The 24078-nt window shown below is 45.3% G+C and overlaps 1 protein-coding gene across 1 annotated transcript in view; it reads left to right on the forward strand.

Annotated features, from left to right (window-relative positions):
• The first annotated feature begins 436 nt into the window (after positions 1–436).
• Positions 437–24078, forward strand: part of TOPBP1 (DNA topoisomerase II binding protein 1) — a 126790-nt gene continuing 103148 nt past the window's right edge. The window contains exons 1-7 of the mRNA XM_088462808.1: positions 437–778; positions 1340–1429; positions 6558–6692; positions 6799–6942; positions 7122–7303; positions 7393–7586; positions 8169–8348. Coding sequence (XP_088318934.1) covers positions 1346–1429; positions 6558–6692; positions 6799–6942; positions 7122–7303; positions 7393–7586; positions 8169–8348 — 919 coding nt within the window. The 5' untranslated portion in view covers positions 437–778; positions 1340–1345. The remainder of the gene's footprint in view (positions 779–1339; positions 1430–6557; positions 6693–6798; positions 6943–7121; positions 7304–7392; positions 7587–8168; positions 8349–24078) is intronic.

Genomic DNA, 24078 nt, shown 5'->3' on the forward strand with positions numbered 1-24078 from the left:
TGTACGTGTTTGCGCGCTCCCGTGGTCACTAGCGACGGTTGCGAGGTTTGATGTGCTGCACATCAATGCATCGTTAATGAATGACGTATCGTCGTTCATTAAAGACGTCCAGTGTGGACGCACAATCAATGTTGACGGGCATTCGTTTCAATGTCGGACGAATGCCCGTAGCTCCAGTGTGTAGTTTTATTTTTACTTAATAAATATCCAAATCTTGTGATAATTACATGGCGGGGAAATTGGTTGTGTCATTTATGGGCGGAGTCTGTTGCAGTCAGGGGGCGTGACTTAATGATCTTCACAGTCTGACACTAATCCCAGTGAAGCAATCATATTGTGGGGGCGTGGTTAGCTGTAGTGTCACTTCCTATAAGCTTTGCAGGGGGGAGGGGGAACAGGGAAAGAGATAGATCCCCTTCCGTTTCTGTACGATGACGTCATCTGCCATTGTCCAACGTCATTAGGCAGCGGGTACCTGGGACGCTCTTTCCGTTGCCTCTTTCCTCCTCTTGATGTGATCTCATTCAGCGGCCCGCGTGCTGCTAGCAGCCAATCACGCCTCTTGTCTCTTGTTCCCTGTGCCGCGTTACTATTGGTGGAATGTGCGCGCTCTTCCTATTGGTCCTTTGTCGGGCACTTGGCGGGTCCTTCGGATTTTCTCTGGAGCCGGGTAGACTGGTCGCTGTTGTTTCCTTATTTACTGACAGCCGCGGCAGCTGAGGTGCCCGTAATTACATGGTGCAGGGAAAAGTTATGGGCCGAAGCGCAGAGCACTGAGGTACATTTGTGGACAAACAAATCCCGTCATGCATTATAGCCAGAGTCTCTCCGGCTGCTCTTACAGTAGTCAGTGACAGGCATTCCCTTACTGATCTATACGTGACATCATTATTCCCTACACGTCCGTCGTTGTCCTGCAGTGCAGACTGATAACCTGGCTAGTGACTATATACATGTATGTAACGCAGCCAGTGTTTGGGGAAGTGGATGTGTGCCTGAATCTTGCACTGGGGGGAACACTGGTCTGGGTGCCTGACACTCACATATATGGGCCAGTCCTAGAAGCCGCAAGTTCCTTGGTGGTGCCAGAAAGTTACATTACCTCTGGACTTACGGATTTTTGTATGCGAGTCGCGGGGCGAGATCTGGTGCTGTTGCTACGGCAACTCGCACATTATAGGGTTTAATAAAAAACAAAGAACATTTTACCTTTGATGATATATAATATTGGAAAAGCGAAACTAGACTTTCTGTTTGCATTATCAGAGGAGGAGTTTGCATAGCTACATCTGTCATAAGTATATATGTGACATTTTCTTATCATGTTTGTCTTTATTAGTTTATAATGGCAAAAGCTGAGAATGACCTGTTTTTCGTGAAGTTTGTTAAATCAACTGACAACACCGATTTCTTCTATGAAGCTTATGAGGTAAGAAAAAAACCAGCACGTATCCCTTATATTGCTAGATAACCGTATTCCTAGATAAACAGATGAGATACCTCTGTGTACACTGGTTCTGCTTTCCAGGCCCCCTCGGAAAGGAGAAGACCATGTTATCACCAACCTCTCTTGTCAGAAGGTCTAGGCTGTGGGTTGTTGATGGTCTTTCCAGGGTCAAAATCTCAGCACCTGGTAGTTGCCCCATTCAAAATAACAAATTTAGGGGGAGATGTATCAAGCCTAAAGAGTGTACAAGTAAAACATAGCAATCAGTCAGCTTCTAGCTAACAGTTATCAAGTACATTCTATAAATTTATAGGTAGAAGCTGGTTGCATGCAAAAGACTGATCCGCCGTCTGAGTGGCCTATTTTTAACCACACAAACACCAATCAGCCGCTCGATATGCCTGGCTTGACATCTCAAATTTGCCCGCCTAGTTGTGATGTCAGTGTCTGTGGTTCCTGCAACCTGTGTACAGGGAGTTGATGGGTCGCCCGTGCACACAGCCAGACGTACCAATATATCTGCAAGCAGGGCCGGACTGGCCATCTGGCACTTTATATTAAGGTATATTTCCCCTTCAGTTTCTGTATCTGGAAGTAACGTGGACTGAAGGAGGAAGTGCTGTTCCCTGCCCATACAGTCCACCAAAAACTTGTCCCCTCGCGTTCTCGCTTTGCTCGCTTCTCTTCAGGCTCGGTAGCTTGCTACGCTAGCCACAATATTGTATTCCCCATCTATGCCCACGTGGATGATAGGGAATGATATTTGACAGTAGTTGATGACGTCAGGTTATAAAAACTTTAGCGGTCTATCCACTTCTGTATGAGGCATCAGGGTGGGCGGGAATCAAAGTGGACGCCATTTTTTGTTACCTTATGACCTGCTGACAGACGCCGGACATAGCATGTAGCTGTGTGCACCATTTCTAATCCCCTTGGTGTGGTGGGCTGCTCTGTGTTAAGTAGCAGTGATGGTGGCCATCATGTAAGTGTATGTTATTATTAGTAGTGTACCGTACTGCTGAGTCTGTCAGGAATGCTAGCACTGTGTAGAAGCCATGGACATTTATGTAGCAAAAATAAAAGCAGCTAATTATAAAGCTCTAAAGATATTGAGGGACTAACAGAATATAACAGCTGGGGAAAAATTATTTGACCCCTAATTTTATGGGGTGGGAAACCAAGAGAAGCTGGACATTGATAAAATCTTGTTATAAAAGTTCAATAAAGTTCTTTTCATGGAATTTTTTTTCTTAAATATAGCAGGTATAATTACTAATATTTGCATATTGTTTTAGAAATATTGTATGTTTGGGACATATGTCATTTAATGAGACTTTACGTGTGACATTACTGCAAATTAAAGATTATACACTAACATTAAATATTTTCATTGGAAATCAAAACACCCATTTTGTGGGGGCAACATAAAATCATTCCGACACCCCGTGCTCTGCCACTCCTCCCTCCCCTCCATCTCTCTTACCTGGTTGCCCAGGAGCTGTGGCCGTAGACGGTCAGGGCTGTGCAGCTTTCTAGCAATAGACTGCATGGCCCATGCGCCACATGAAGGAGGAGGTGTAATGTGCCAGATACAGTTTTTAGTTTATTTACAGTGTACAGCATCTCTCTTTGAGGTCTGAGCAGCCTTTAAATCTGTACTTCTATCTTAAAATAAGATGGATTAGTAACTTGCTAACTAAGGGGCCCATTTATCATTAAATATTTGCTGCTTATTCGCCTGTGGTTCACTGCTTGCAAGACTTCATTTAGTGTTATAGGTTAGCTCTCCTATCAACACAATGTATTGTCTGGTGGACTCATAAAATCTTGATCTTCATATATAGGGAGCGTTTCAATTCATTGCAATGTGAATAGCGCCTGGATGATGGTCCCAGAGCTATTCTCTGTGATTCTTAAGCTGACTAAAGAATATCTTCTCACACCCTCTTGAGGGATCGAGAGGAAATCTGACTAAAGTGCTGGCCGTGAGGCTGTTTTCCAGCTTAGCGCAGTGCTAACACCCTGGCAATTTAGCAAAAGAATTCTGGTTCTCCCAACTAAACAAACTGTTTAAGTCGCGAGAAACGGCGTTCTATGACTTTTTAGTGCTTCTAGTTGGACTTAACATCGTGGTGAATTGAATAGCCTCGGGACCAACATTCTGGCGATATTCACATTGCAAATTAATTGAATTGCCCCTATTGTGTGGTTGTACCCCTTCCCAGCGAGACCACACCTGTTGTTGTTTTTTTTTTTTTTTTTGGCGCTCTCATTGCTTCAATTGTGGATGAGGGCAGCAATGCTCTTTATGTACACAGGGAACCATCATGTATAATTACAGCTCCGCTTTGGTGTGCACAGAGGTGTCATCCTCTGCGTTCAGCACCCCTGCCCTAAAAAAATCCCATTATTGGGAAAATGCCTTCCCTTTACTTTGTGTGTGACCTACACCAGTGACATTCCAGCTTTACCTAACAGAACCAACCAAAACCAAATGTCTGACTATGGCACATGTGTGAATCCCCTGCAAAATGAGCTCTGTTCTGTGCATTTTAATACAGAGAATGATGTACACTTGTACGGTATTATGATATTATATTTGTAAGAGTATAGACTAAGAAGTGGGAGGAGTCAGGAATAGTAAGGGGAGGAGTCTATGCCAGGTGTGGACGCGAGGTGGGCCTGTGTGCTGTAAAAGCCAGGGTATATTTTTAGTCCTAGTCCGGCCCTGTCTACAAGATATATTGCCATTGGCTGTACTGCAGGACCGACCTGATATATCTGTGAACAACACTGGGAACGAACAATATATTAACAAGTGTGTACCTAGCTTAAGACTCACCAGCTTCAATGAATTGCCTTGTCCTTGTTATCTGTCCTACTTAATCTGTGGTGTCATTTTAATGTTTGGTACTTATACTATGATACTTTGTTACTGTGAAATGTTTACCCTGTCCGGCACTACAGGCACTTTTTGGTGCCTTTTAAGTAAAAGTTCATAATACAGAAAAAAAGTATTCATATGACCCTGTTACTTTAAATGGTAAGCATAAGGAAGTATGGGGTGGAATTTAGGGCTTTGTAAAAACTGGGGTCACTTGAGTTTCTGGGGTTTTCATTATGTATGTTTTCTTTCAGTCAAATCGATTAGACTTCTCTTTACATACTAATTCAGAACCAGCACCATCCCTTGATGTCTTTTAGTCCCCAACCTTTAAGGCATATCTGAAAGATGAGGGGATAGGAACATCTGACATTCAGCTCTCGGGCCGATCAAACAAATCAATTCCGGCTTCATTCTGCCTTATTGTGATTGGCTGGTGATCAATCTCACAGACTGGTTGTAGTTTCCACCATGCTAAAAGTTAAAAAGGTGTTGATATAGGGGGTATTCAATTTGCCACGTGGCTAATTACCACGCCAGAGCAATTCAATTAACGGGGATTACCCCATGTGCGAGTTCCCACAGTCGGACTAAACTTCGCAGCTCATGGAGGTGCGAGGTAAAGTCCGCAGAAAAACCACTAAATCGGGTACGCGCGCAGGGAGAAAACCCCATTGATTCTGCAGTTCATGCGGAATCAGTGGGTTTCCGCGCCTGAATCCCGGTTTTTCGGCACGGGTAAAAGGATATTTAATTGAATAGCCATTCCCCGTGTTGTTAGGATTTTTGCTGGTAATTTAGTTGTGGGGGTAACCCTGTGGCTAATTGAATACCCCCCTAAGGGCCGTATTCAATTGCCGGCGAAAAGCCGAGATCAGCGAAAAGATCTCGCTGGTGACGTAATTGAAAGGAGGCGGAACAAGTGTGGAATTAGGGGTTTCGGGGTGCAAAGTCGCGGGAACACCTCTGCAGCCTTGGGACAGTCCCCCAAAAGTAAACTGCATCAAAAAAAAGTTTAATAAGTCTTTAGAACACCCCAAAAAAGTACTTTCATTTTGGGGGCAAAAAAAAACAAAAGTTGGGGGACAAACTTAAAAACTAGCGAAATCGACTCCAGGTGGTCCCCCAAGTGTGCCCAAGCTTTTTTTTTTAATTTATTTATTTTTTATTGCAGGTGCACTTTAGCGATTTTTAACCATGCTTGCACCCATTTTCATGTACCCCAAAGTTGCTGGGACTACTTATTTTGGCCAAAAAAAAGGGCTAAATGCTATTCCTCACCACTTGTGCAAAGACGCTAAATAGCACCAATTGAGAGCATTAAACACCCCAAATACCTCCAGTAGGGGTATCCATAGTGATTCCCCCCCCCCATGTCAGTGCATCTTTTGGGGTGTGTCAGGGTGAGTTCCCCTAATCTGACAGGACTTTTCGCCGATTCCAGTTACGCCGGGACGCGTTCTCGCTTCCTTTGCAATTGAATAGGGCGAATTGTGGTGATGAGCGCGATACTTCTCCGTAGCCAAAACTAGCGATGACGGCGAAAAGTCTGGTACTTTTCGCTGGCAATTGCATACGGCCCATAGTCTGCCACTCTAAGGACCTTATTCAGAGGCGGCCGTACGGTCTACGAACGCACGGCCGCCTCGATGTTTGGCCAGTGCGCATACGCACGAGGGAGCCGGCTCCCTCGTGCGCATGCGTGAGACCCGCTACGACCGTCAGCGCCGGTCGTAGCGGGTCTCTTTCCAAAGGGGGCGAGCTGTCGATGTTGATAGCTCGCCCCGTTTGGAAGGCGGGCCGGGGGGGTGGCAGCCCAAACGGAGGAGTTCCCATGGGAACGCCTACCGTTTGGGGGAAGCCCCACTGACATCACAAGTGATGTCAGTGGAGAGCTTCCGGCTCTGACAGAGCCAGAAGCTCTCCGGGGCTTACGACAAGTGAGACCCTACCCTAAGGTCTCGTCGTAAGCCCCTATGGTCGCGATGGTCTCTGAACCCACAGCCTAACGACCGAAACAGAGGCGGGCGGTCAGGATGCAAGCAGCCGCCCAGTTTCTGAGCGACCGCTTGCATCCTCCGACCGCCTCTGAATGAGGTCCTAAGTGTGGTAAACTAGATGTCTTGGCTTTTGCAGATGCAGCATTTGAGAGTATCATGTGTAATGTTGAAATGATTTGATTATATTGGCTGCTACCATATTTCTTATTTCTCTTTGTCATTATAGGAAATCAAGGCATATCAGTCTGATGAATATCTCTACATAATTGAAGAAAGAGATGCTCTAAGTTTAAAAGAAAAAGACAAATCTCTTTACATTTGTGACCCTTTTAGTGGTGCTGCTTTCAACCATCTGAAGAAGGTATATTATAAATTGCTTATAATGTCAAAAGACATGAAATATATATGAAATGTTCAGTGATAATCTTGTGTCTTGTTTAATCTGTTTTATTTACTTTGATTTTCAGATTGGCTGTCGCATAGTTGGACCCCAGGTTGTCATATTCTGCATGAAACATCAAAAATGTGTTCCTCGGGCCGAATACCCTGTCTTTAATATGGCAATGGCTGATGTTACAATTTCTTGCACCAGTCTAGACAAAGAGACCAGGGTAAGCTTATAAAAATAAAAGCCATCATTCTATTGACTTTGGTATTTTAACATTTTCTCAACAAATAAATACAGAAACAGCTATTGGACTTCGTTTTACTGTAGTTTGGTGTTTACATATCCTGTCATTTTTTTTATTCTAAACAGAATCCGTTAGATTCAAATTCTTATTACTTGTAGAATGAAGTTCATCACTATGTGCAGATGATGGGTGGAAATGTCTATAGAGATCTTAATGTTTCAGTAAGCCATCTGATTGCTGGCGAGGTTGGCAGCAAGAAATACATTGTGGCAGCCAGTCTGAAGAAACCCATTCTTCTACCTTTGTGGGTCAAAGCCCTATGGGAGAAGTCTCAGCAAAGGTAACTACTAAGACAAGTGTCATATGGTCTTTTTAAATTTGCAATTATTTTGATTTTAAATTTAATTTTTATTATATTTTACCTTAAAGGCTAATTAGCTCCACAGATGTCGACATAGAGGAATATTTGTGTCCAATTTTCCTCGGCTGCACAATCTGTGTCACTGGGTTAAGCAGTCTGGATAGAAAGGAGGTACAAAGGCTGACCTCTCTACATGGAGGCCAGTATACAGGCCAACTAAAGATGAACGAGTCCACTCACCTCATTGTACAAGAGGCAAAAGGTAAAACTTACTGATCTCATCTTAACTAACTTTGTGGTTGTAGCCATTTGACTTTCTCATATTATTGTAATGACGCATATACTTTTATTAAAAAGGCTGTTACCTTTGTAGTTTCTTCTATTGTGTATCTTTACTGGACTCTGGTTTGGCTCAGTATTATACCATGGCATATGTTTTGAGTCTCTAAAGGTGCCCACATACTAGGCGTTCAGGTCACGATCCGATATCGTATCTGATTTCTCCCCCTGCAGTCGCAGGCACGATTTGGTGTTAAAAACAAACCAAATTGACCCACGATCCATCGTGCATCCTATACTATTCCAGTGCATCGTGATAAGATTTTCAGATCTTGCCTGCAGCAGGCAAGATCTGAAGATGCGATGTACGACCAGCAGGTAAGCGCATCGTAATCGTGAGTAGAGTCTCACATTTAGGACATATTTTACACGATCTGTCGTCCCGATGTGTCGGAATCGGGCTGACCGTGTAAAATATTGCCTAGTGTGTGGGCATCTTAAGATGGCTTCATGTCTTCCATCTCCACCACCTAACTTTTGAATTACTTCTACAATTTTCTCACAGGTCAGAAATACGAGTGTGCAAGAAAATGGAATGTGCATTGTGTGTCTATACAGTGGTTCTTTGACAGTATTGAGAGAGGTTTCTGCCAGGATGAAAGCATGTACAAGACAGAACCTGGGTCATCCGCAAAGACCGTGCCAGAGACATCAACTCCAAACGGAAGCACCAACAAAATAGATAGTAAGTAGACGTTCAAGGGTAAATTTCTTTATTTTTTTTATGTTCGTTTTTTTTTTTTTTAAAGTGTAGATTTAACATGAAAAGACATTTTTAGGCAATTGTAAAGGCTTTTCAACAATGTGGTGTTTTGTGTGTTTTTTGTTTTCTTCCTCCTGCCACCGTTCATTGAAAGTTGGGCACAAGACAAAGATCCCAGGTTTTTATTTTTGTTGAGCTTATCCCGATGGTGCTTTACTAGCTATATGGTGGGAAGGGAAAAGTGGGGAAAGACCTGAGCACTGGTACACACCCTGTAAAGTCAACAGGGGATGATGGTAGATGTACTACCGTGATAAAAAAAAAAAAAAAAAATCCTAGAAAAAGTATATTTAATGATTCACAGAGGTGCTCCCATGACAGTAAATGGAATATGTAAATAGTAGAAATAAGAGAAAACACTACTCTCCTGTTTGGGGCACTAATCCACAAAATAAAGAAATTATTGAAATATAAAACTTAGCTTTTAATAAAAATACTTGTTTAAAATGAGAAGAAAGCTCACATGTAGGTCAAAACAGGAAGCAGGGGGTTGATATCACTACTGCCTAGGTAGATCTCTGCTCTGTATAAATTATATGCTGCCTTGTTAAACGCATAATGAGGACACAACCACTTATTGAAGGCTGATTTGTATCAATTATATATGTATGCTGCGTTCAATATAATATCTATTTTATTGTTTTAGTGCTGTGGTATTTGCTGCTGATTCTAATTCAGGATTTTCCTGTTATATCTGATATTTTACTACCCTATTTTTCACCAGGGGATATCAGAATTTAACCTATTCCTTATTTGGTTTGATTAGTTTTACATTACATATTTGCATACCTTGTATTATTCCTACTACTATTCAATTATGTACTTTATATGTTTGTTTATTGTTCTTAATACCATTGGATGATTGCTTTTTGGAAATGAGACATTGTATAAACCTATTATGGTTTTTCTCAAATTTGGCTTAACACGCCTGGGGTTCAGAATTACAGTGTATTCTTTCAGCACTTGTAGGACCCAGAATATCAATCATTGTGAGGATGTTATACCATTAATTTATGCAACGGTTATTACTATTTTTTTATTTTTGTGTTTTCCTTTTTTGACTTACATGTGAGATTTCTTCTCATTTTATAAAAGTATTTTTATTAAAAGCTAAATTGTATATTTCACTAGATTTCTTTATTTTGTGGATTAGTGCCCTAAACAGGAGAGTTAGTGTTTTCTCTTTTATTTTTCTACTAGGTGCTTTACTAGCACCAGCTTGAACGGACTTGCTCAGCCCTTTCTTGCTCAGCCCTTTCTTGTGGTGCCTTGTTTGAGGTAAACTGTATACTCCATTTTGTGCATAATGGAGTAATCCATACATTTGATGAACTTTACCAATGTATTGCAATAATTGGATATAATTTAAAATGAATATAACAAATTTTGCGCTTCAAAGTGGAGATGCTGCTTTAAATCCTGCTGTTTGCCTGTAATCACCAAATGGAATGACAATAAAAGAATTGGTCAAGCGCAAACTCTCAAAGGGGGTAAATATTCAACTGTAAAGAATGGCTATATCCTATAGCGCGCGCACAGTACCATCAATTCCAAAATTGTCCTTTTCTCCAAAAGGTGGATTGCAGGAGAAGGACAGCTGATCAAGAATTGTATGTACATGGTAGATTCCTGTTCCCAGGAGGTACCTATCATATGTCCTCAAGCAATGTATTGGTGTGAAGTATACACCTTGTTATCTGTGAATGGAAATGCACTATGGGGGAGACAGAGAAACTGATCAATACACCACAGCTGGAAATTTATATGTGACGAACATTGGAACATTTTCAGGGCTTATGTGAATTCCTTCAACTATAAGTGACTTTCGGATTGGATTTGACTCTACTGTGTGCTATAGGCTATAACCATTCTTTAGTGTTCACGCTGGGTCTGGCGCTGGATCTAGAAAGGGGCACTCCTGCGCACGCCCGGCATCTATTCACTGGCGGTGATCGCTGCACTGCAGTTCTTCCCACCCGGGGGACACTGCGTCCCACAGGTGGGGACAGCATCCGCCACCTTTTGCATGGCACCGTCAAAAAGGACAGGGCGCATTCTGCTATTTTGAAATCGGCCAGGGCGCAGCGCCCCGCTAAAACAGCCTAGCAGGAACGCTATTCTTTACAGTTGAATATTTACCCCAATTATTTTATTGTACAATAAACTTGATATAGTTTATTAATGGTGCAAAATGTGTGTCTAGATAGATAAATATAGGTAAATATACATAGTGTTATATATATATTATACGCACGTACACACACACACCTACAGTATTTTCCGTTGAGGAAAACGTAAGCTGCAATGTCATTTGCGTATTTGTGACTAGAATATCAAGCGTATCTTTAGCTGAAGATGCACTCGAAGGGTGATTAGGATTCCTGTAAAATCTATATAATCTAAATGATAATAAAAATTACATCTCTTGCACATGCGTGCACGCTGGACCCAACATACACATCGCTGACCATTGTTTCTCTACCAATACTACACATTGTTTAAGCATAACACAAAGATTCATAGATCCAAATATGAATAAAATCTTGCCGATTTTGACCCATCAGAGAAAGAGACAGCCCAATAGTAGAGGAAAGGCAACATTCGGGGAGGGGAGAGAGAGATATATAAAAAAATAATCCAGGAAGAGTAAACCTGTATTTAAAGTAGTAGGCTAGGAGGGTTACTGAGTGAAAAATAAAATTAAACTGCAATTAAAATATAAGCCCAATAAAACCAAAATCTGCAGAAAGGTAGAAATAAAAAAAAAAACATGAGAACCTTAAAAATAAAAGTTCAAGAACAGTAAAATCTAGTTGTCAGGGCTGAGTTTTCATCAGAAAAAGTATTTCTGGGCACTGTCAAGTTAATTGTATTTAATCATAAAAGGTATACATATATATTTCAACAAAAAAAGAAAAATCTATAATTTTCAATAAAATGCATACATAATATGCCAAAACATTCCCGCAATAAAGAGTTCTGGATCCAGACACAAAAACACATACTGTATATCAGCGTCAATAAAAATAAGAAAAAAATAAATTTTCGTTCAAAACGTGTTGTCTAATAGTTTGTGAATACTTTCTTTTTCTGTTTTATTATCTTGTGGGTTGATATAATTCACACTATAGTTTTCTGGGCAGCAGTCAGAATATTCCCTGTTATTTTTTTTTTTTTTCATATCTTCACTTGCAGGTGGTGGCGCCAGATTTTTTTTTTTTTATTTATTTATTTTTATGTTTTAATCACCTTTTTTTGACCTGTATGTGTACACTGAAGTGCCAAAAGTCATGGGATAGATGCCCAGTATCGTGTAGGACCCCTCTAGCCTTGTGAAGTACAGTACAGCAACTCGACGTGGCATCGATTCCACAAGTGGATGGAAGACCTCTGAAAAGATGTTGACCCATGCTGTCTGGATAGCTCCCCACAGCTCCCTGATATTTGTAGGTGCAGGATCTTGGGTTTAAATGGACCTCTCCACCACATCCGATAAATGCTCGATTTAAGTTCATGTCGGGTGAACGTGGTGTCCACACCATTCGTCTGAACTCTCCAGAATGCTCCTCAAACCAATTCTGGAGAGTTTGGGACAGATGACAAAGGAATATTCCATTATTGTGGGAATACATGAAGTCCATGAAGGACTGCAAATGGTCATCAAGCAATGAAATGTAGCGGGTACTGGTCAATGATGTGTTCAGGCGGACCAGCGGACTCCACCCATGCCACGTGAACACACCCCATACCATTATGGAACCAACACCAGCCAGCACGGTGCCTTTTTGACAACTGCAGTCCATGGCCTCATGGGGTCTGCACCACACCCGAACCCTACCATCAGCCCGAAACAACTGGAACCCTGGCTCATCGGACTATGCCACGTTACCAGTCCTCCATGGTCCAATTTGTGATGTCACAAGCCCAGATGAGATGCTGTGTCCGGTGACCTAGTGTTAACAAGGCCACTCTGGTGGGTCTTCTGCTCCCATATCCCATGGAAGCTAAAAAACGCTGCACTGACCTGCTAGATATGCATCTGGTACCTTCTGCATTGAATGTGGTTGTGGTTTGAACAAGTCGCTTTTCTAATACCATGGACAATTCTGGTCAGGGGTCCAAGTCACGATCATTAAGCACCCGTGGTCAGCCACTGCACTGTCGACAGTGGGTGGTAATGCCTTCCATGAGGTATTCCCGGTATACATGTGACACTAGATTGAGGAACGTTGAATGTCCCCACAACTTCAGAAATGGATTGTCCCATCAGTCGAGCACCCACTATCATGCCACGTTCGAACTCCGATAATTCATGCTCCTTGCAATGAGCAGCCTAGCCGATCTGTCCGATTATTGCTGTGACGCCACCTACTGTACCATTACCTTTTACATATTGCTATCCCTTGACTTTTGGCCCTTCTGTGTATATATGTGCATGTGTACGTGTGTGTGTATGTATGTGTAAATAAATATATATATATATATATATATATATATATATAATATAAAATTTCTCTCAATAATGGATATGTAATGCTTATGCCACATTTAAACTTTTTCATCAGGAATCAATTTAGAGCACTGTTGCTTTTCTGCAACAGGGAGTCTTTCATTGCCTTTTTTGCCTCTTATGAGAGCAAGCGGGTCGATGTTGGGCTCTGCGCACGCGCAGCGGCTGCACTGCACGTGCGCAAGCCCCGGAGCGAGAGAAATTCTCTCGCTCCGGGACTCACTACAAAAGGGGCGGCTGTTGATGGTGATCGACAGCTCGCACCGTTTTGTAGGCGGGGGGGTGGCTACACAAACGGGGGTGTTGCCGACGGAACGCCTGCCCTTTGGGGGCGACCCCACTCACATCACTCGTGATATCAGTGGTGAGCTTCCGGCTCTAATAGAGCCGAAAGCTCACTGGGGCTTGTGGCAGAGGAGTTCCTACCACATGGGTCACGTCGCAAGCCCTGATGGTCGCGATGGTCTTGAGCATCGCGACCATCAACCTGGCCGCTCGCTAAAGCTGTGGGTGGTCACCCACAGCTTAGCGAGCGGCCAGGAGGCCGGCTCAGAAAATAGATGCAGCCACCCTCATTCAGAGCGAGCGCTCGCAGTTTACGAGCGCCTCTGAATGAGGTCCCTAGTCTGAGGACCAGTCTCGGGGCTTGATTCAGCAGTGCATGCAAGTGTACTGTTGAACGCAGATTCTCGATTATCATGAATCTGCGCAGGACCCATTCTGTGAGTGTGCAGAATGGGTCCTGCTCAATCGCACACAAGCCCTTGAATGTCTCTGACTGATGGACAGGCAGAGGCATTTAAGGGGTGGGGTTGGTCGGCGTTCTTGGAAATGGGACTTATGCGCCCCGTTTTCCGGGTGTGGCCAGCCCAGAGACTGCGAGGTCGTTCCTTTATCATCTATCTGCGGGATGCCATTACTCTAGGTCATGTATAGTGAGCTGTGGAGTCGTACACTAAGGCTGGCTCCCACTACCTATATAACCCCTCCCCTTCCACTAGAACCTCAGTCTTGTTTTAGTGCCTTGGAGTAAGACACTGGATAGGTCCTAGCTTTTTTAGTTAGGTTTAATTTCTTTATTTTCCTTTATTGGTTTGGGTGCTTTAGTCCCTGGCAACAGGCGATAAGCACTAATAGAGTGGGATTTGGAGAGAAACAGAGGTTTTGTGTGAACCCTTTATCCCACTCTAAAGATGGCCGCTGGGAGAGTCCCCAAACTACATAGTCCCTGGGACTCTCTCTATACCAGACACACATCTGAGGGGGTTGCTTGCAAAAAGGTAAGCATGTTAAATGTAAAAACCTTGTTTGCTGTATTACTGCTTCTTGGCACGCCGCTTTAGCAGAGCGGCCGGGCATGTTACTACTCACGTGGCAGCAGCTGTAGGTGTTACAGAACAGAGCATGCTGCCGGATTTTTGGAGAGGGTGGCTCATTGGCCACGCTCCCATGACGCGGCGCCGCTGCATTTGCAGGCGCGCTGCTTAGGACGTCCTCACTAAGAGCCGCTGTACATCAGACAAAGCCTGTGGATATCCGGAGGGAGGCGCCAGCGGCTAGGGAACGCCTATGATGTCAGGCGTCCTGAATGAAGCAGGACGCCGACGGTACGCCCTGTCATGCCCCCATGCATTTGAGTGACAAGCTCACGGGGGTTCATAAACCACGCCCCAAACACTATTTGGCGGGTGTTAGCACTGCTGGATACCTTCTTGGCTGAGACAGCAAATTACAGGGTGATGGATGTCTCATCAGATAAGCAGTTAAACTAGGATTATTACTTTTGGTAATTAACCTGGTGTGATATTCTGGATTTATAGCAATTTTATGTATATATAAGCAACTTTACTGCACTTCTTCTTTAGGAATTTAGGCAGTAACATACATTGTTTTGTACTGCAAATTCTTTGTTTGCCTTTGGTTTTTGTGCAAGTGAATGTGGACTTTAGAAGTCCTGTTTTTTTTTTTTTGCATTTAAACAGATAGTTGATTTGGAGTCTTATTAAGCCTCCTCACTTTTGCTGTTATTTTCAGAAGCAGTGGTTGTTGTTCTGGGTAAAAAAAAAAAAAAAAAAACCCTTTTGGGTTTTTTTCAAACAGTGCTACACTTTTTCCAGAGGAATTTGGGTAGCTATATGTATAGGTTAGGATTGTCTTTCTACTTCAGGGTCCATAGGGGGTCCACAGGGTTGACCTTGGGGTATAGGTTGGGAACCAAATCCGGGCACCACGCAGTTAAAGCTTTTAGCTCCCAGGATGCACTGGGTCCACTCTCCCTATAACCCCACCCCCAAGCCAGAGGCACCTCAGTTTAAGTTGGTGCCCGGCCGGAGTCGGGTCACCGTTAGCGCAGGGGGAGCTGATTAGCAGCCCCTAAGCTTATTTTATTTTTTTAGGGACAAAGTTTTTTCCATGGACTTTGGACTCTTCAGAGCGGCAGCGTCGGACTGTCCATAGGGCGTCTAAGCTGCCGCTCCGTCACCCCGCTGGCGCTGAGACGCCAGTACAGATCTGGGGATCTCAGCGGGACCCCAGAGTCTGTACTAGCCGGACTCTGTGGGCGCCCAGGACTGCTGCCGGATCCACGGGGAGCAGGTAAGGTCGCGGATCACCGCTTGTGGTGATCCGCGCATTTCAAATGCAGTCCTGTGCCTCCGGTCTCAGGGGACAGACCGGAGGCGCTGGCAGTGGCGGCGGGCCCCCCATACCCCGTGTGTCCACTAGACCACCAGGGACTTAACGATCGGTGCAGGGAGCCGGCGTCCCGGGGGTTAATAGCCGGCCAGGGGAGGCAGCCTTCCCTGTTACAGCGGCTCCTCCCCTCAGCTCAGCGCGCCTTTCAGTATCCATAGTCTGGCGTCGCTGAGCTGCTTCCTCCGCGGGCCACGCTTTCTCTGAGGTCTCCAGCGGCCATTTTATCTCTGTGGTGCAGCAGAAATCTCTCAGGATGGCAGTTGGTCCAGTCCCCCTGCGTACCTCACCATCAGGTCAGTGTACACAGCGCTGTAGCCTTCCCAGACACTGAATCTGGGCAGTTGAATGCAGTGTAATAGTGCAGTATATTATATGACATGTTTATGTATATATGTATATATCTGCATTGTATGTGACTTATGCTAGTGCTGACTGTACTTTATTCTCTCACCTGTCAGTGTATATCTATCCCTTTTCTTTATCTGCCCTAATACAGCTGTACTTAGGGTGGTTCTGAGACCTCACATTTATGTACTTGTTAATATTTGTGTGGTTTGTCACATACTGTTGCGTGCTGCACGTTGCCATATTTTAGATGGAACTGTGTGTTGCATACGCTGAAAATGGGTCCCTGCAGCTAATTTTTGGCATCAGTCAGGACCAGTATAGTTCTGCTTAATATTTCCGCCAAGATTGGTCAGATATGTCTGACCAGGAGATAGAGCGTTATACTGCACCCATTTTTACTATCCTGCAAGTCATGTGCTGCAGGTGTTAGTGCGGAGGATTTGACTCATAAAGGGTTCTGTATGTGGCGTCATCTGGTGCTGGCCTCTTTCACGACCCCCTTGGGCGGTTTGTTTTCTCGGGATCCTCTCAATTGCGGATCGCCGGGCGGGCCCCATTGTTGTACCTCACTTGGGGTTACTTCACCATACTGCCCTTTTCATCTCAGGGTATCTCGCAGCTTCTTGCACTCTTCCCCTGTGACACAGACTACCGCTCCCTGCAGGGGTTTTTCGCAGTATATGAATTCCCCCTGGTGCCACAATAGTCTGTCATTCCCCTTGCAGGGATTACCACAACAGCCACCCTGGGTGGATGTCGTTTTCTACGAAACGCTAATTGGCGTGGTTGACGCCCTGTGGTTACTTCCCAGTTGGCTCTGCCGTGAACTGGGTACTGTTTGGGGCTCTTTCCCTCTTACACGGGGGGAAGCCTATTTCAGGTATTATTATCCCTGCTTTAGGGCTGGTAGCAGGTCCATTCTGGTTCGAGTGAATGTTGACCTGCACCTGTATCATACACCCTCAGTATTGCGTGCCTTCGGGTTCCCTGTTGCTGACTAGCGGGTGGATCGCATAGCGGGACTCTGGCTGTTGCCAGATAGGAGGTGTTACAACAGTGTTTGGCCTCCTGTCCCAAATTCCCTGAGGGTCATCACGAGCCCCTCCTGGGGTGGATGGGCGTGTTACTCGTCTGATTACAGACGTTACTACGCCTCCCATTCCTGCGTGGTCGGATTCTTCGGATCCGTAGGTGGTAACTCTGCCTGAAATCAGTATACTTGCTTTCAGGAGTTATTACCCATCCTACCATGGCTATAGCATGGTTGGTTAATACTATTGCATATTGGGTTGATGCATTTGTAACGTTTTTTCCCCTCCAACACGTTGGGGGTTCAAATGTATTTGGTCGCTCACGTAATATATGCTGTTGTCATAGGTGGAAATGCCTATATTGGATACCAGTCTCCTAACTTTGAGTTCCGGCTGCGACTGTATCCTCCGTAATACCCTATGGCTGCGCTCTGGGAATGCAGAGGTGCAGATACCATCTTTAGGGTTGATATTGTTTGGTCCTGACCTTGACAAGATTGTAGTAACATTGGCAGTATTACTAACGACAAGTTTACCGCTTTCAGCTATGCCCACTACAAGGCCTCAGACTAAGTCTGTTAAGTCTTTTTTGTCCTCTGGGTCAGCCTAAAGGTCTGTTTCTTCGTAGACTGTCGGCATCTACAAGGGCCGACATATCCAGTACCGAGCAGGCCTGGACTGCCAGCCGATCCTGCTTCTGAACCTAAGCATATCTCTTCAGCCTGACGGGACAGGCCTACAACTGGGAGATACCGATTTTCTCAGTTCGCCCGGTATTAGTGTCAAGTTGCCGCGGCTACATGGGTAGGAGGGTACGCCCTCTTTACAAGGGCCTTACAGATCCAGAAAGCTATGCAGTTGTTGCGGTAAGCGGAGCTAATTAGGCCATCCCCACTATCTCAGTGAGGGACTGGTTGTTCTGCTTTCTTTCTGGTGCGGTGGCTGAATGGTCCTCTTTGGCCAATTCTCTGTCTCAATTCCCTGAACCAGTTCCTAAAGCTACCTGGGCTCAGGAGGAAATCCCTATGCTCCATCATACGATGTTTGGAACCTGGGGACTTTATGGTATCACTGGATATACAGGACGCGTGCCTACGGGTACTTACAGAGACCTTTCCTCAGCATGGGCTGAGGTTTGCTGTATCACAGCAACACTTACAATTTTTCGGGCTCTGCCTGTTGGGACTGTCCTCAGCCCCACAGGGGTTTACCAGCGTTTTGGATTTTCTGACAGTTCTTCTGTTCAGTATATCCCAATGCTCCTGTACCTGGACGGCCTCCTGCTCTTAGCGGGATCACCGGGGTACTTTACGGCCAGGTCAGGATGACTGTGGCTTCTTCAGGGTGCAGACGTTTAATCAACGGGGAAAAAGTCCTCCCTGCATCCCTCTCTGGGTATTCTTCATCTAGGATCCCTGCTGGATTCTCAGAATCTGAGAATTCTTCTGGCGTAAGACGGAATCTCCTCTCTTCCATTAGGAGTACATGGTTGTCTGCGCAGTCGACAGATGTCTTTACACTCTGGGATGCATGGTGGAATGGGCTCAGTTCCATTCCAGGCCTTTCCATAATTGGCTCATCTCCAGATGGAACGAGTTTTTTCTGTCGGATAACTGTTCAAACGATGATGCTCTCTCTGGAGGCAAGTCGGTCCCTGTCCGGGTGGCTATGGCCATCTCGTCCAGGGTTTTCTTTGCTATGGACAGTGTCTGGATCGAATCCTTTTCAGTGCAGTTGGACGTCTGTCGATTCCACCCTGTCAATTAACTTACTCTGGCATAACTCTTGTTTCCCGGTGAACCTGAAAAGGTTCAGTCCGACAGGGTCAGGACAGTGGCTTCCTTTTTAGCAACACTGTTCGTTGGGTGGCAATGACAGGTATGTCACATATTCGGACATAGTCCGAGGGTCTCCTCCCGACCATCTCGGCAGCGTTCATTTCAGGAGCTCTCCATTGGGAAGCGGGAGTCCTCAGCCGTCACGACGTGCATCCCGGGGACTAGTCTCTTCCCCAAGAGAGGTTTCATCTCCTGGTGAGCAGGGGGGGCCCCCCTGAGGTGACCCTCATGGCCTTCTGACTTTATCACACTATGGTGTTACAGTCCAGCTCTGGGGATTCTGAAGCAACCTTCAGCGACTCTTTGTCGGTGAAGTGGTCCTTCCACTTTGTGTACCTGTGTTCTCCGGTCTCCCTTCTTCCTCGAGGTCTTTGGAAGTGTTTTCAATCGAGACGGAGATGCTTTCCTGCTGGTGGCTCCTGATTGCCCCAGATGTCAGGGGTACTTGGATCTTCGGAGTCTCTACATCGATACTCCATCCCTGATGCTTCACTGCCCGGACCTGTTGTCTCAGGGTCCTTGGTTTTGCCTTGGACCTGGGTCGTTTGTCTTTGACTGTGTCCTTACAGTGGTCTTACGGCTTCCCTGGCTTTGTCATCGTTGGAATGATTAGAGCACATGGATCAGCTTTTGCTGGGACCTACCACAAACTGTGGCAGCCATAAATCTTATGGTATTGTACCTGTCGATACAATCCTCCGGTGTCCAGGATTTCCAGATATTCTGGCATTCCTTACGGCTGGCTTGGGTTTCACACTTGGCCTGGTCTTCCTGACAGTGCGGATCTCTACACTGTCAGTATGGTTAAGATATGGAATTGCTCCACTCTGGTATCCAGTTCATCCTTTGGAGTGTTTTCTTGATTATGCCTCCATTTGTCCTCCCTAGGGACTCCTTGGGAGTAAGTAGTGGTTCTTCGTTACCTCCGGGGACAGTCAATGGAACCGCTGGTTTTGATAGCCATTACATGGTCTATTGCTTAGGCTCTCTCTTTCTCTCAGGGTGTTTATATCAACCAGGAGAGTGTCTGAATTGGGAACGTTCTCATGTGGCTCCCTCTTCTGGAGGGCATCATGTCAGGGTGGGAGTTGCTCTCGCCCTGTGTTTCTTCTTAGTGGTTTTCAGGTTCCATATTATTCTGGAACTTATGGTACGGCCATTCTGTCCCCAGTCCTCTCGGCTGGTGTGGCCTCATTGACTGTGGTCTGGCCTCTTTGGATTTATGTGATCCGTTCAGGTTCCTTACGGAAATCGGACTCCTTATTGGTGGTCTGAGATTTCTGGTTTTCACAGGAAAGGATGGCCGGCCTATAACCAAATGTTGGCTGGATGGCCTCGTAGGTCTTCCTCAGGGGCCTACCCATGGGTAGGCCTTCCTGTTGTTGATGCTTGTTTTTTCTCGGGCCATGTGACCCTCGTGTGCGGCTCGCTGTGGCGCCTCGGCTGTTTTACCTTACTAGGTGGCCACGTGGTCTCCTGTCCACACCTTTTTAAGGTTCTAGGCATTGGTTTCCTTTGCCTCTCAGGATGCTTCCTTTTTGGCGACGGATTCTCCTCTCAGCACAGGAGCGTCCCCACCCTTGGTTGAACTGCTTTGGGACATCCCCAAGGTCAACCCTGTGGACCCCCTATGGACCCTGAAGTAGAAAACAAGAGATATGGTAAGAACTTACCTTTGTTATCTCTGTTTCTACGAAGTCCATAGGGTCCACAGGGCGCCCGCCCTGACGCACCTGGCTTCATATGGGCTGTGTGGCTGGTCACCGGTTTTCCGTCTCCCATTTCTGTGAGTATGGTTATTGAGTGTTCCAGTTTTCTCTCTCTTTTTCTCTCCTCCTCCGGCCTTTGGCTACTTACAAACTGAGGTGCCTCTGGCTTGGGGGTGGGGTTATAGGGAGAGTGGACCCAGTGCATCCTGGGAGCTAAAAGCTTTAACTGCGTGGTGCCCGGATTTGGTTCCCAACCTATACCCCAAGGTCAACCCTGTGGACCCTATGGACTTCGTAGAAACAGAGATAACAAAGGTAAGTTCTTACCATATCTCTTGTTTTCTCTCAGTATAGAGAAGTTGACATGGTTCCAAAAAAACTGGGATCAGTCACTGTTTTTACTTATACAAAATGTTATTAAAAAGTTGCCAAAAGGTTGTACGGACCCAGGGTCGCTCTGTGCTGGTTATTCACAGGGAGTTTCATTACATGGAAGTTCCACTGAACAGTCGATGATGCCTGATTGGGCCATAGGTGAACTACGTCACTCTCAGGCAAATTATAGGTTACACTGTACTCCAAATCCTAGTTTGTCTGATCCCTCAGAGCCCAGATAGGCCCAGGATATGGGACTACGTCTCACTTAGATGGCAATGTCCCTAAATAAAATGGTAACGTCAGCATGGGCCACAGCCACTAGGAGACGTTCAGGCCAGTCCTCAGTGGATTTTCCTGGAGTTGAAGCTAAATGTAAGACGAAACGTATCTGTTTTCCCAGAATTTTCACTTTTTGGAGAAATATTAAAAGAAGCCTGGTTAAAACCGGATTCCAAATTTCATATTCTGCAGAAATTTAAGTAATACTGTTATCCCCACAACACAGTCTCTTAACACCTAAGGATCCTATGGATAGGAAGAATGAGGCTGTACTTAAGTCTATATTCACTTTGACAGGATCTCGCTGCGGCCTGGCTGGCCAGCGCTTGGGTGATAAAGGCTATCAATTTCTTGATGACCTGGATGATTGCTGGGTTTCAATCAGGATTTGTCTGAAGCTTGTTATTTAGCTGATCAAATTTAGGAGGCTTTGGCCTATATAGGTGATGATTTAATAGACACTATTCATGTACAGTCTCATATTTCTGCTTTGGCCATATCCGTTAGACGTTCTCTATGGCTTAAAACATGGAAGACAGACATATAGAGTCCAAGCATGCTTTAGAGGCAATGCCTTTTTGAAGGAGGTTTTCTGTTTGGACCAGAATTGATTAATATTATTTCTCGGGTAATGGGAGGAAAAAGTACTTACCTTCCCGTATCAACACCAAAATCTCCTAGGTTTCGGACCCAAGGCAGGGGAAGCTTTCAGGCCTTCCAGGTTATGCCTAGGGGTCCCTGTAGATGTGCCTTAAGTGGTGGGGTGTCCCCGACACCCTTCGCCCTGCTGCTAACTCAGCAAGTAAATCCACATGAATGTCACGGGACAAGGACCCGACCTCTGGTGGGAGGCTGCTTACTCAGATTTCGGGAAACTTGCATTCAATCCAGCCCGGATTTTTGGATAAGTGGACTGGTAACCAGGGGTTACATTTTAGAGTGTTCTGTTGCAGAAAGAGCTTTATTTACACTCCTCTCCCTGTGGATGGTTGCAGAAGGGTGGGTCTCATACAGGCAATTTCTGCACTATCTGACTCCGGAGTAATTTTTCCAGTTCCGGTACTACAGCAAGGCCTGGGGCTTTACTCCAGTCTTTTCTTAGTAGACAAACCAGAAGGGTAGTTTAGTACCATTCTCAACCTCAAGGGGTTAAATCCTTATCTCCACTTGGAAAAGTTCAAGATGGAGTTGGTAAGGTCAGTCATTTGTTCCATGGAGGAAGGCAAATTTTTGGTCCCCATATGTATCAAGGGTGCCTACCTCCATATAGCTATATGGGAGGGATTGTCAACATCTTCTACGTTTTGCAGTGGGGCACCGGCATTTTCAGTTCAAGGCTCTGCAATTTGGTTTGTCCACCGCTACCAGAGTCTTTACAAAGGTTATGGCAATCATGATCTCCCTACTCAGAAGAGAGGGAGTCAATGTGTTGGCTTATCTGGATGATTTGTTGCTAAGGGCACCTTCAATAGCCCTATTGCAACAACATCTTCAGATTACCATAGGCATGCTGCAGAGATTTGGCTGGATCATCAATTTTCCCTAGTCAAATTTAATACCATCTCCGAGAATGGTATTTTTGGGTCTTCTCTTCGACACCCAGTGTCAGTGTTTCTTCCGCAGGCAAAGATTCGGGATCTTCAATCCAAAATAAGGATCATTTTACAGATGCCTCATGTCTCAGTACTCAGTGCTATGCAGTTACTGGGAAAAATGGTGGCTTCGTTCAAAGCCGTTCTTTTCGCCAGATTCCATGCCCGACCCCTGCAAAACCAATTGCTTCATCGATGGGCAAAGTCAGACCCTCGATGAAGCAGGCAGATGTTCAGATTATCTTTGCAGACCCGTCAGTCACTCCTATGGTGGCTGCAGGATACAAATCTGAACAGGGGTTGCCAGTTGTCAGTAATGAATTGGATCATTGTCACCACAGATGCCAGCCTAACAGGCTGGGGGGCGGTGGCTCTAGACATGCACTTACGGGGTATTTGGTCCATCCAGGAATCTTCTCTTTCCATCAGTATACTGGAATTAAGGGTGATTTGGTATGCATTGGTTCAGGCTCAATCTCCTCTAAGGAGCCTACCAGTGTGAATCCAATCAGACAATGCCATGGCAGTTGCATATATAAACAAGCAGGTTGGCACACGCAGCTGGTGAGCAATGAGGGAGGTTTTTTGCATCCTTCATTGGGTAGAAAGTTGGGTTCTAGCTATTTTGGCAACTTACATTCCAGGGGTGGACAACTGGGAGGCGGACTTAAGTCACCACAGTGTGCATCTAGGGGAATGGGAATTACACCGGGAAGTGTTTGAGGATATAGTTTCCAGATGGGGGTCTCCAGACATTGATCTAATGACTCGTCTCAACAGGAAACTTCCAAGGTACGGATCTCTGTCTCGGGATCCTCAGGCATCCCTGCTGGATGCCATGACAGCACCCTTGGGTGTTCCAGATGGGATACATCTTTCCTCCTCTGATAATGTTACCAAGGGTACTTCAACAGGTTCAATCAGTGGCATGGCCGGTCATTCTGGTAGCTCCAGACTGGCCGCGCCATCATTGGTATGCAATTCTTCGGAACATACTGGCAGACGCTTCGTATCGTGTGCTCCTGCGTCCAGATCTGTTACTTTAGGGTCCATGCTGTCACCCCGATTTGCCTCACTTGGCTTTGACTGCATGGTTCTTGAATCCAACATCTTGAGGGCCAAAGGGTTTTCAGAACCTGTTATAAAAACCATGATACAGGCTCGCAAACCAATCACTTCCCAGATTTATCATCGGGTATGGAAGATATATATTTCTTGGTGTGAACAACACTAGTTTAAACCTGAAAGGTTCCAAGTGTCTCATCTCTAGTCT

Source organism: Taudactylus pleione, unplaced genomic scaffold, assembly GCF_031769625.1.
Source record: "Taudactylus pleione unplaced genomic scaffold, aTauple2 ptg000053l, whole genome shotgun sequence".
NCBI lineage: Eukaryota > Metazoa > Chordata > Amphibia > Anura > Myobatrachidae > Taudactylus > Taudactylus pleione.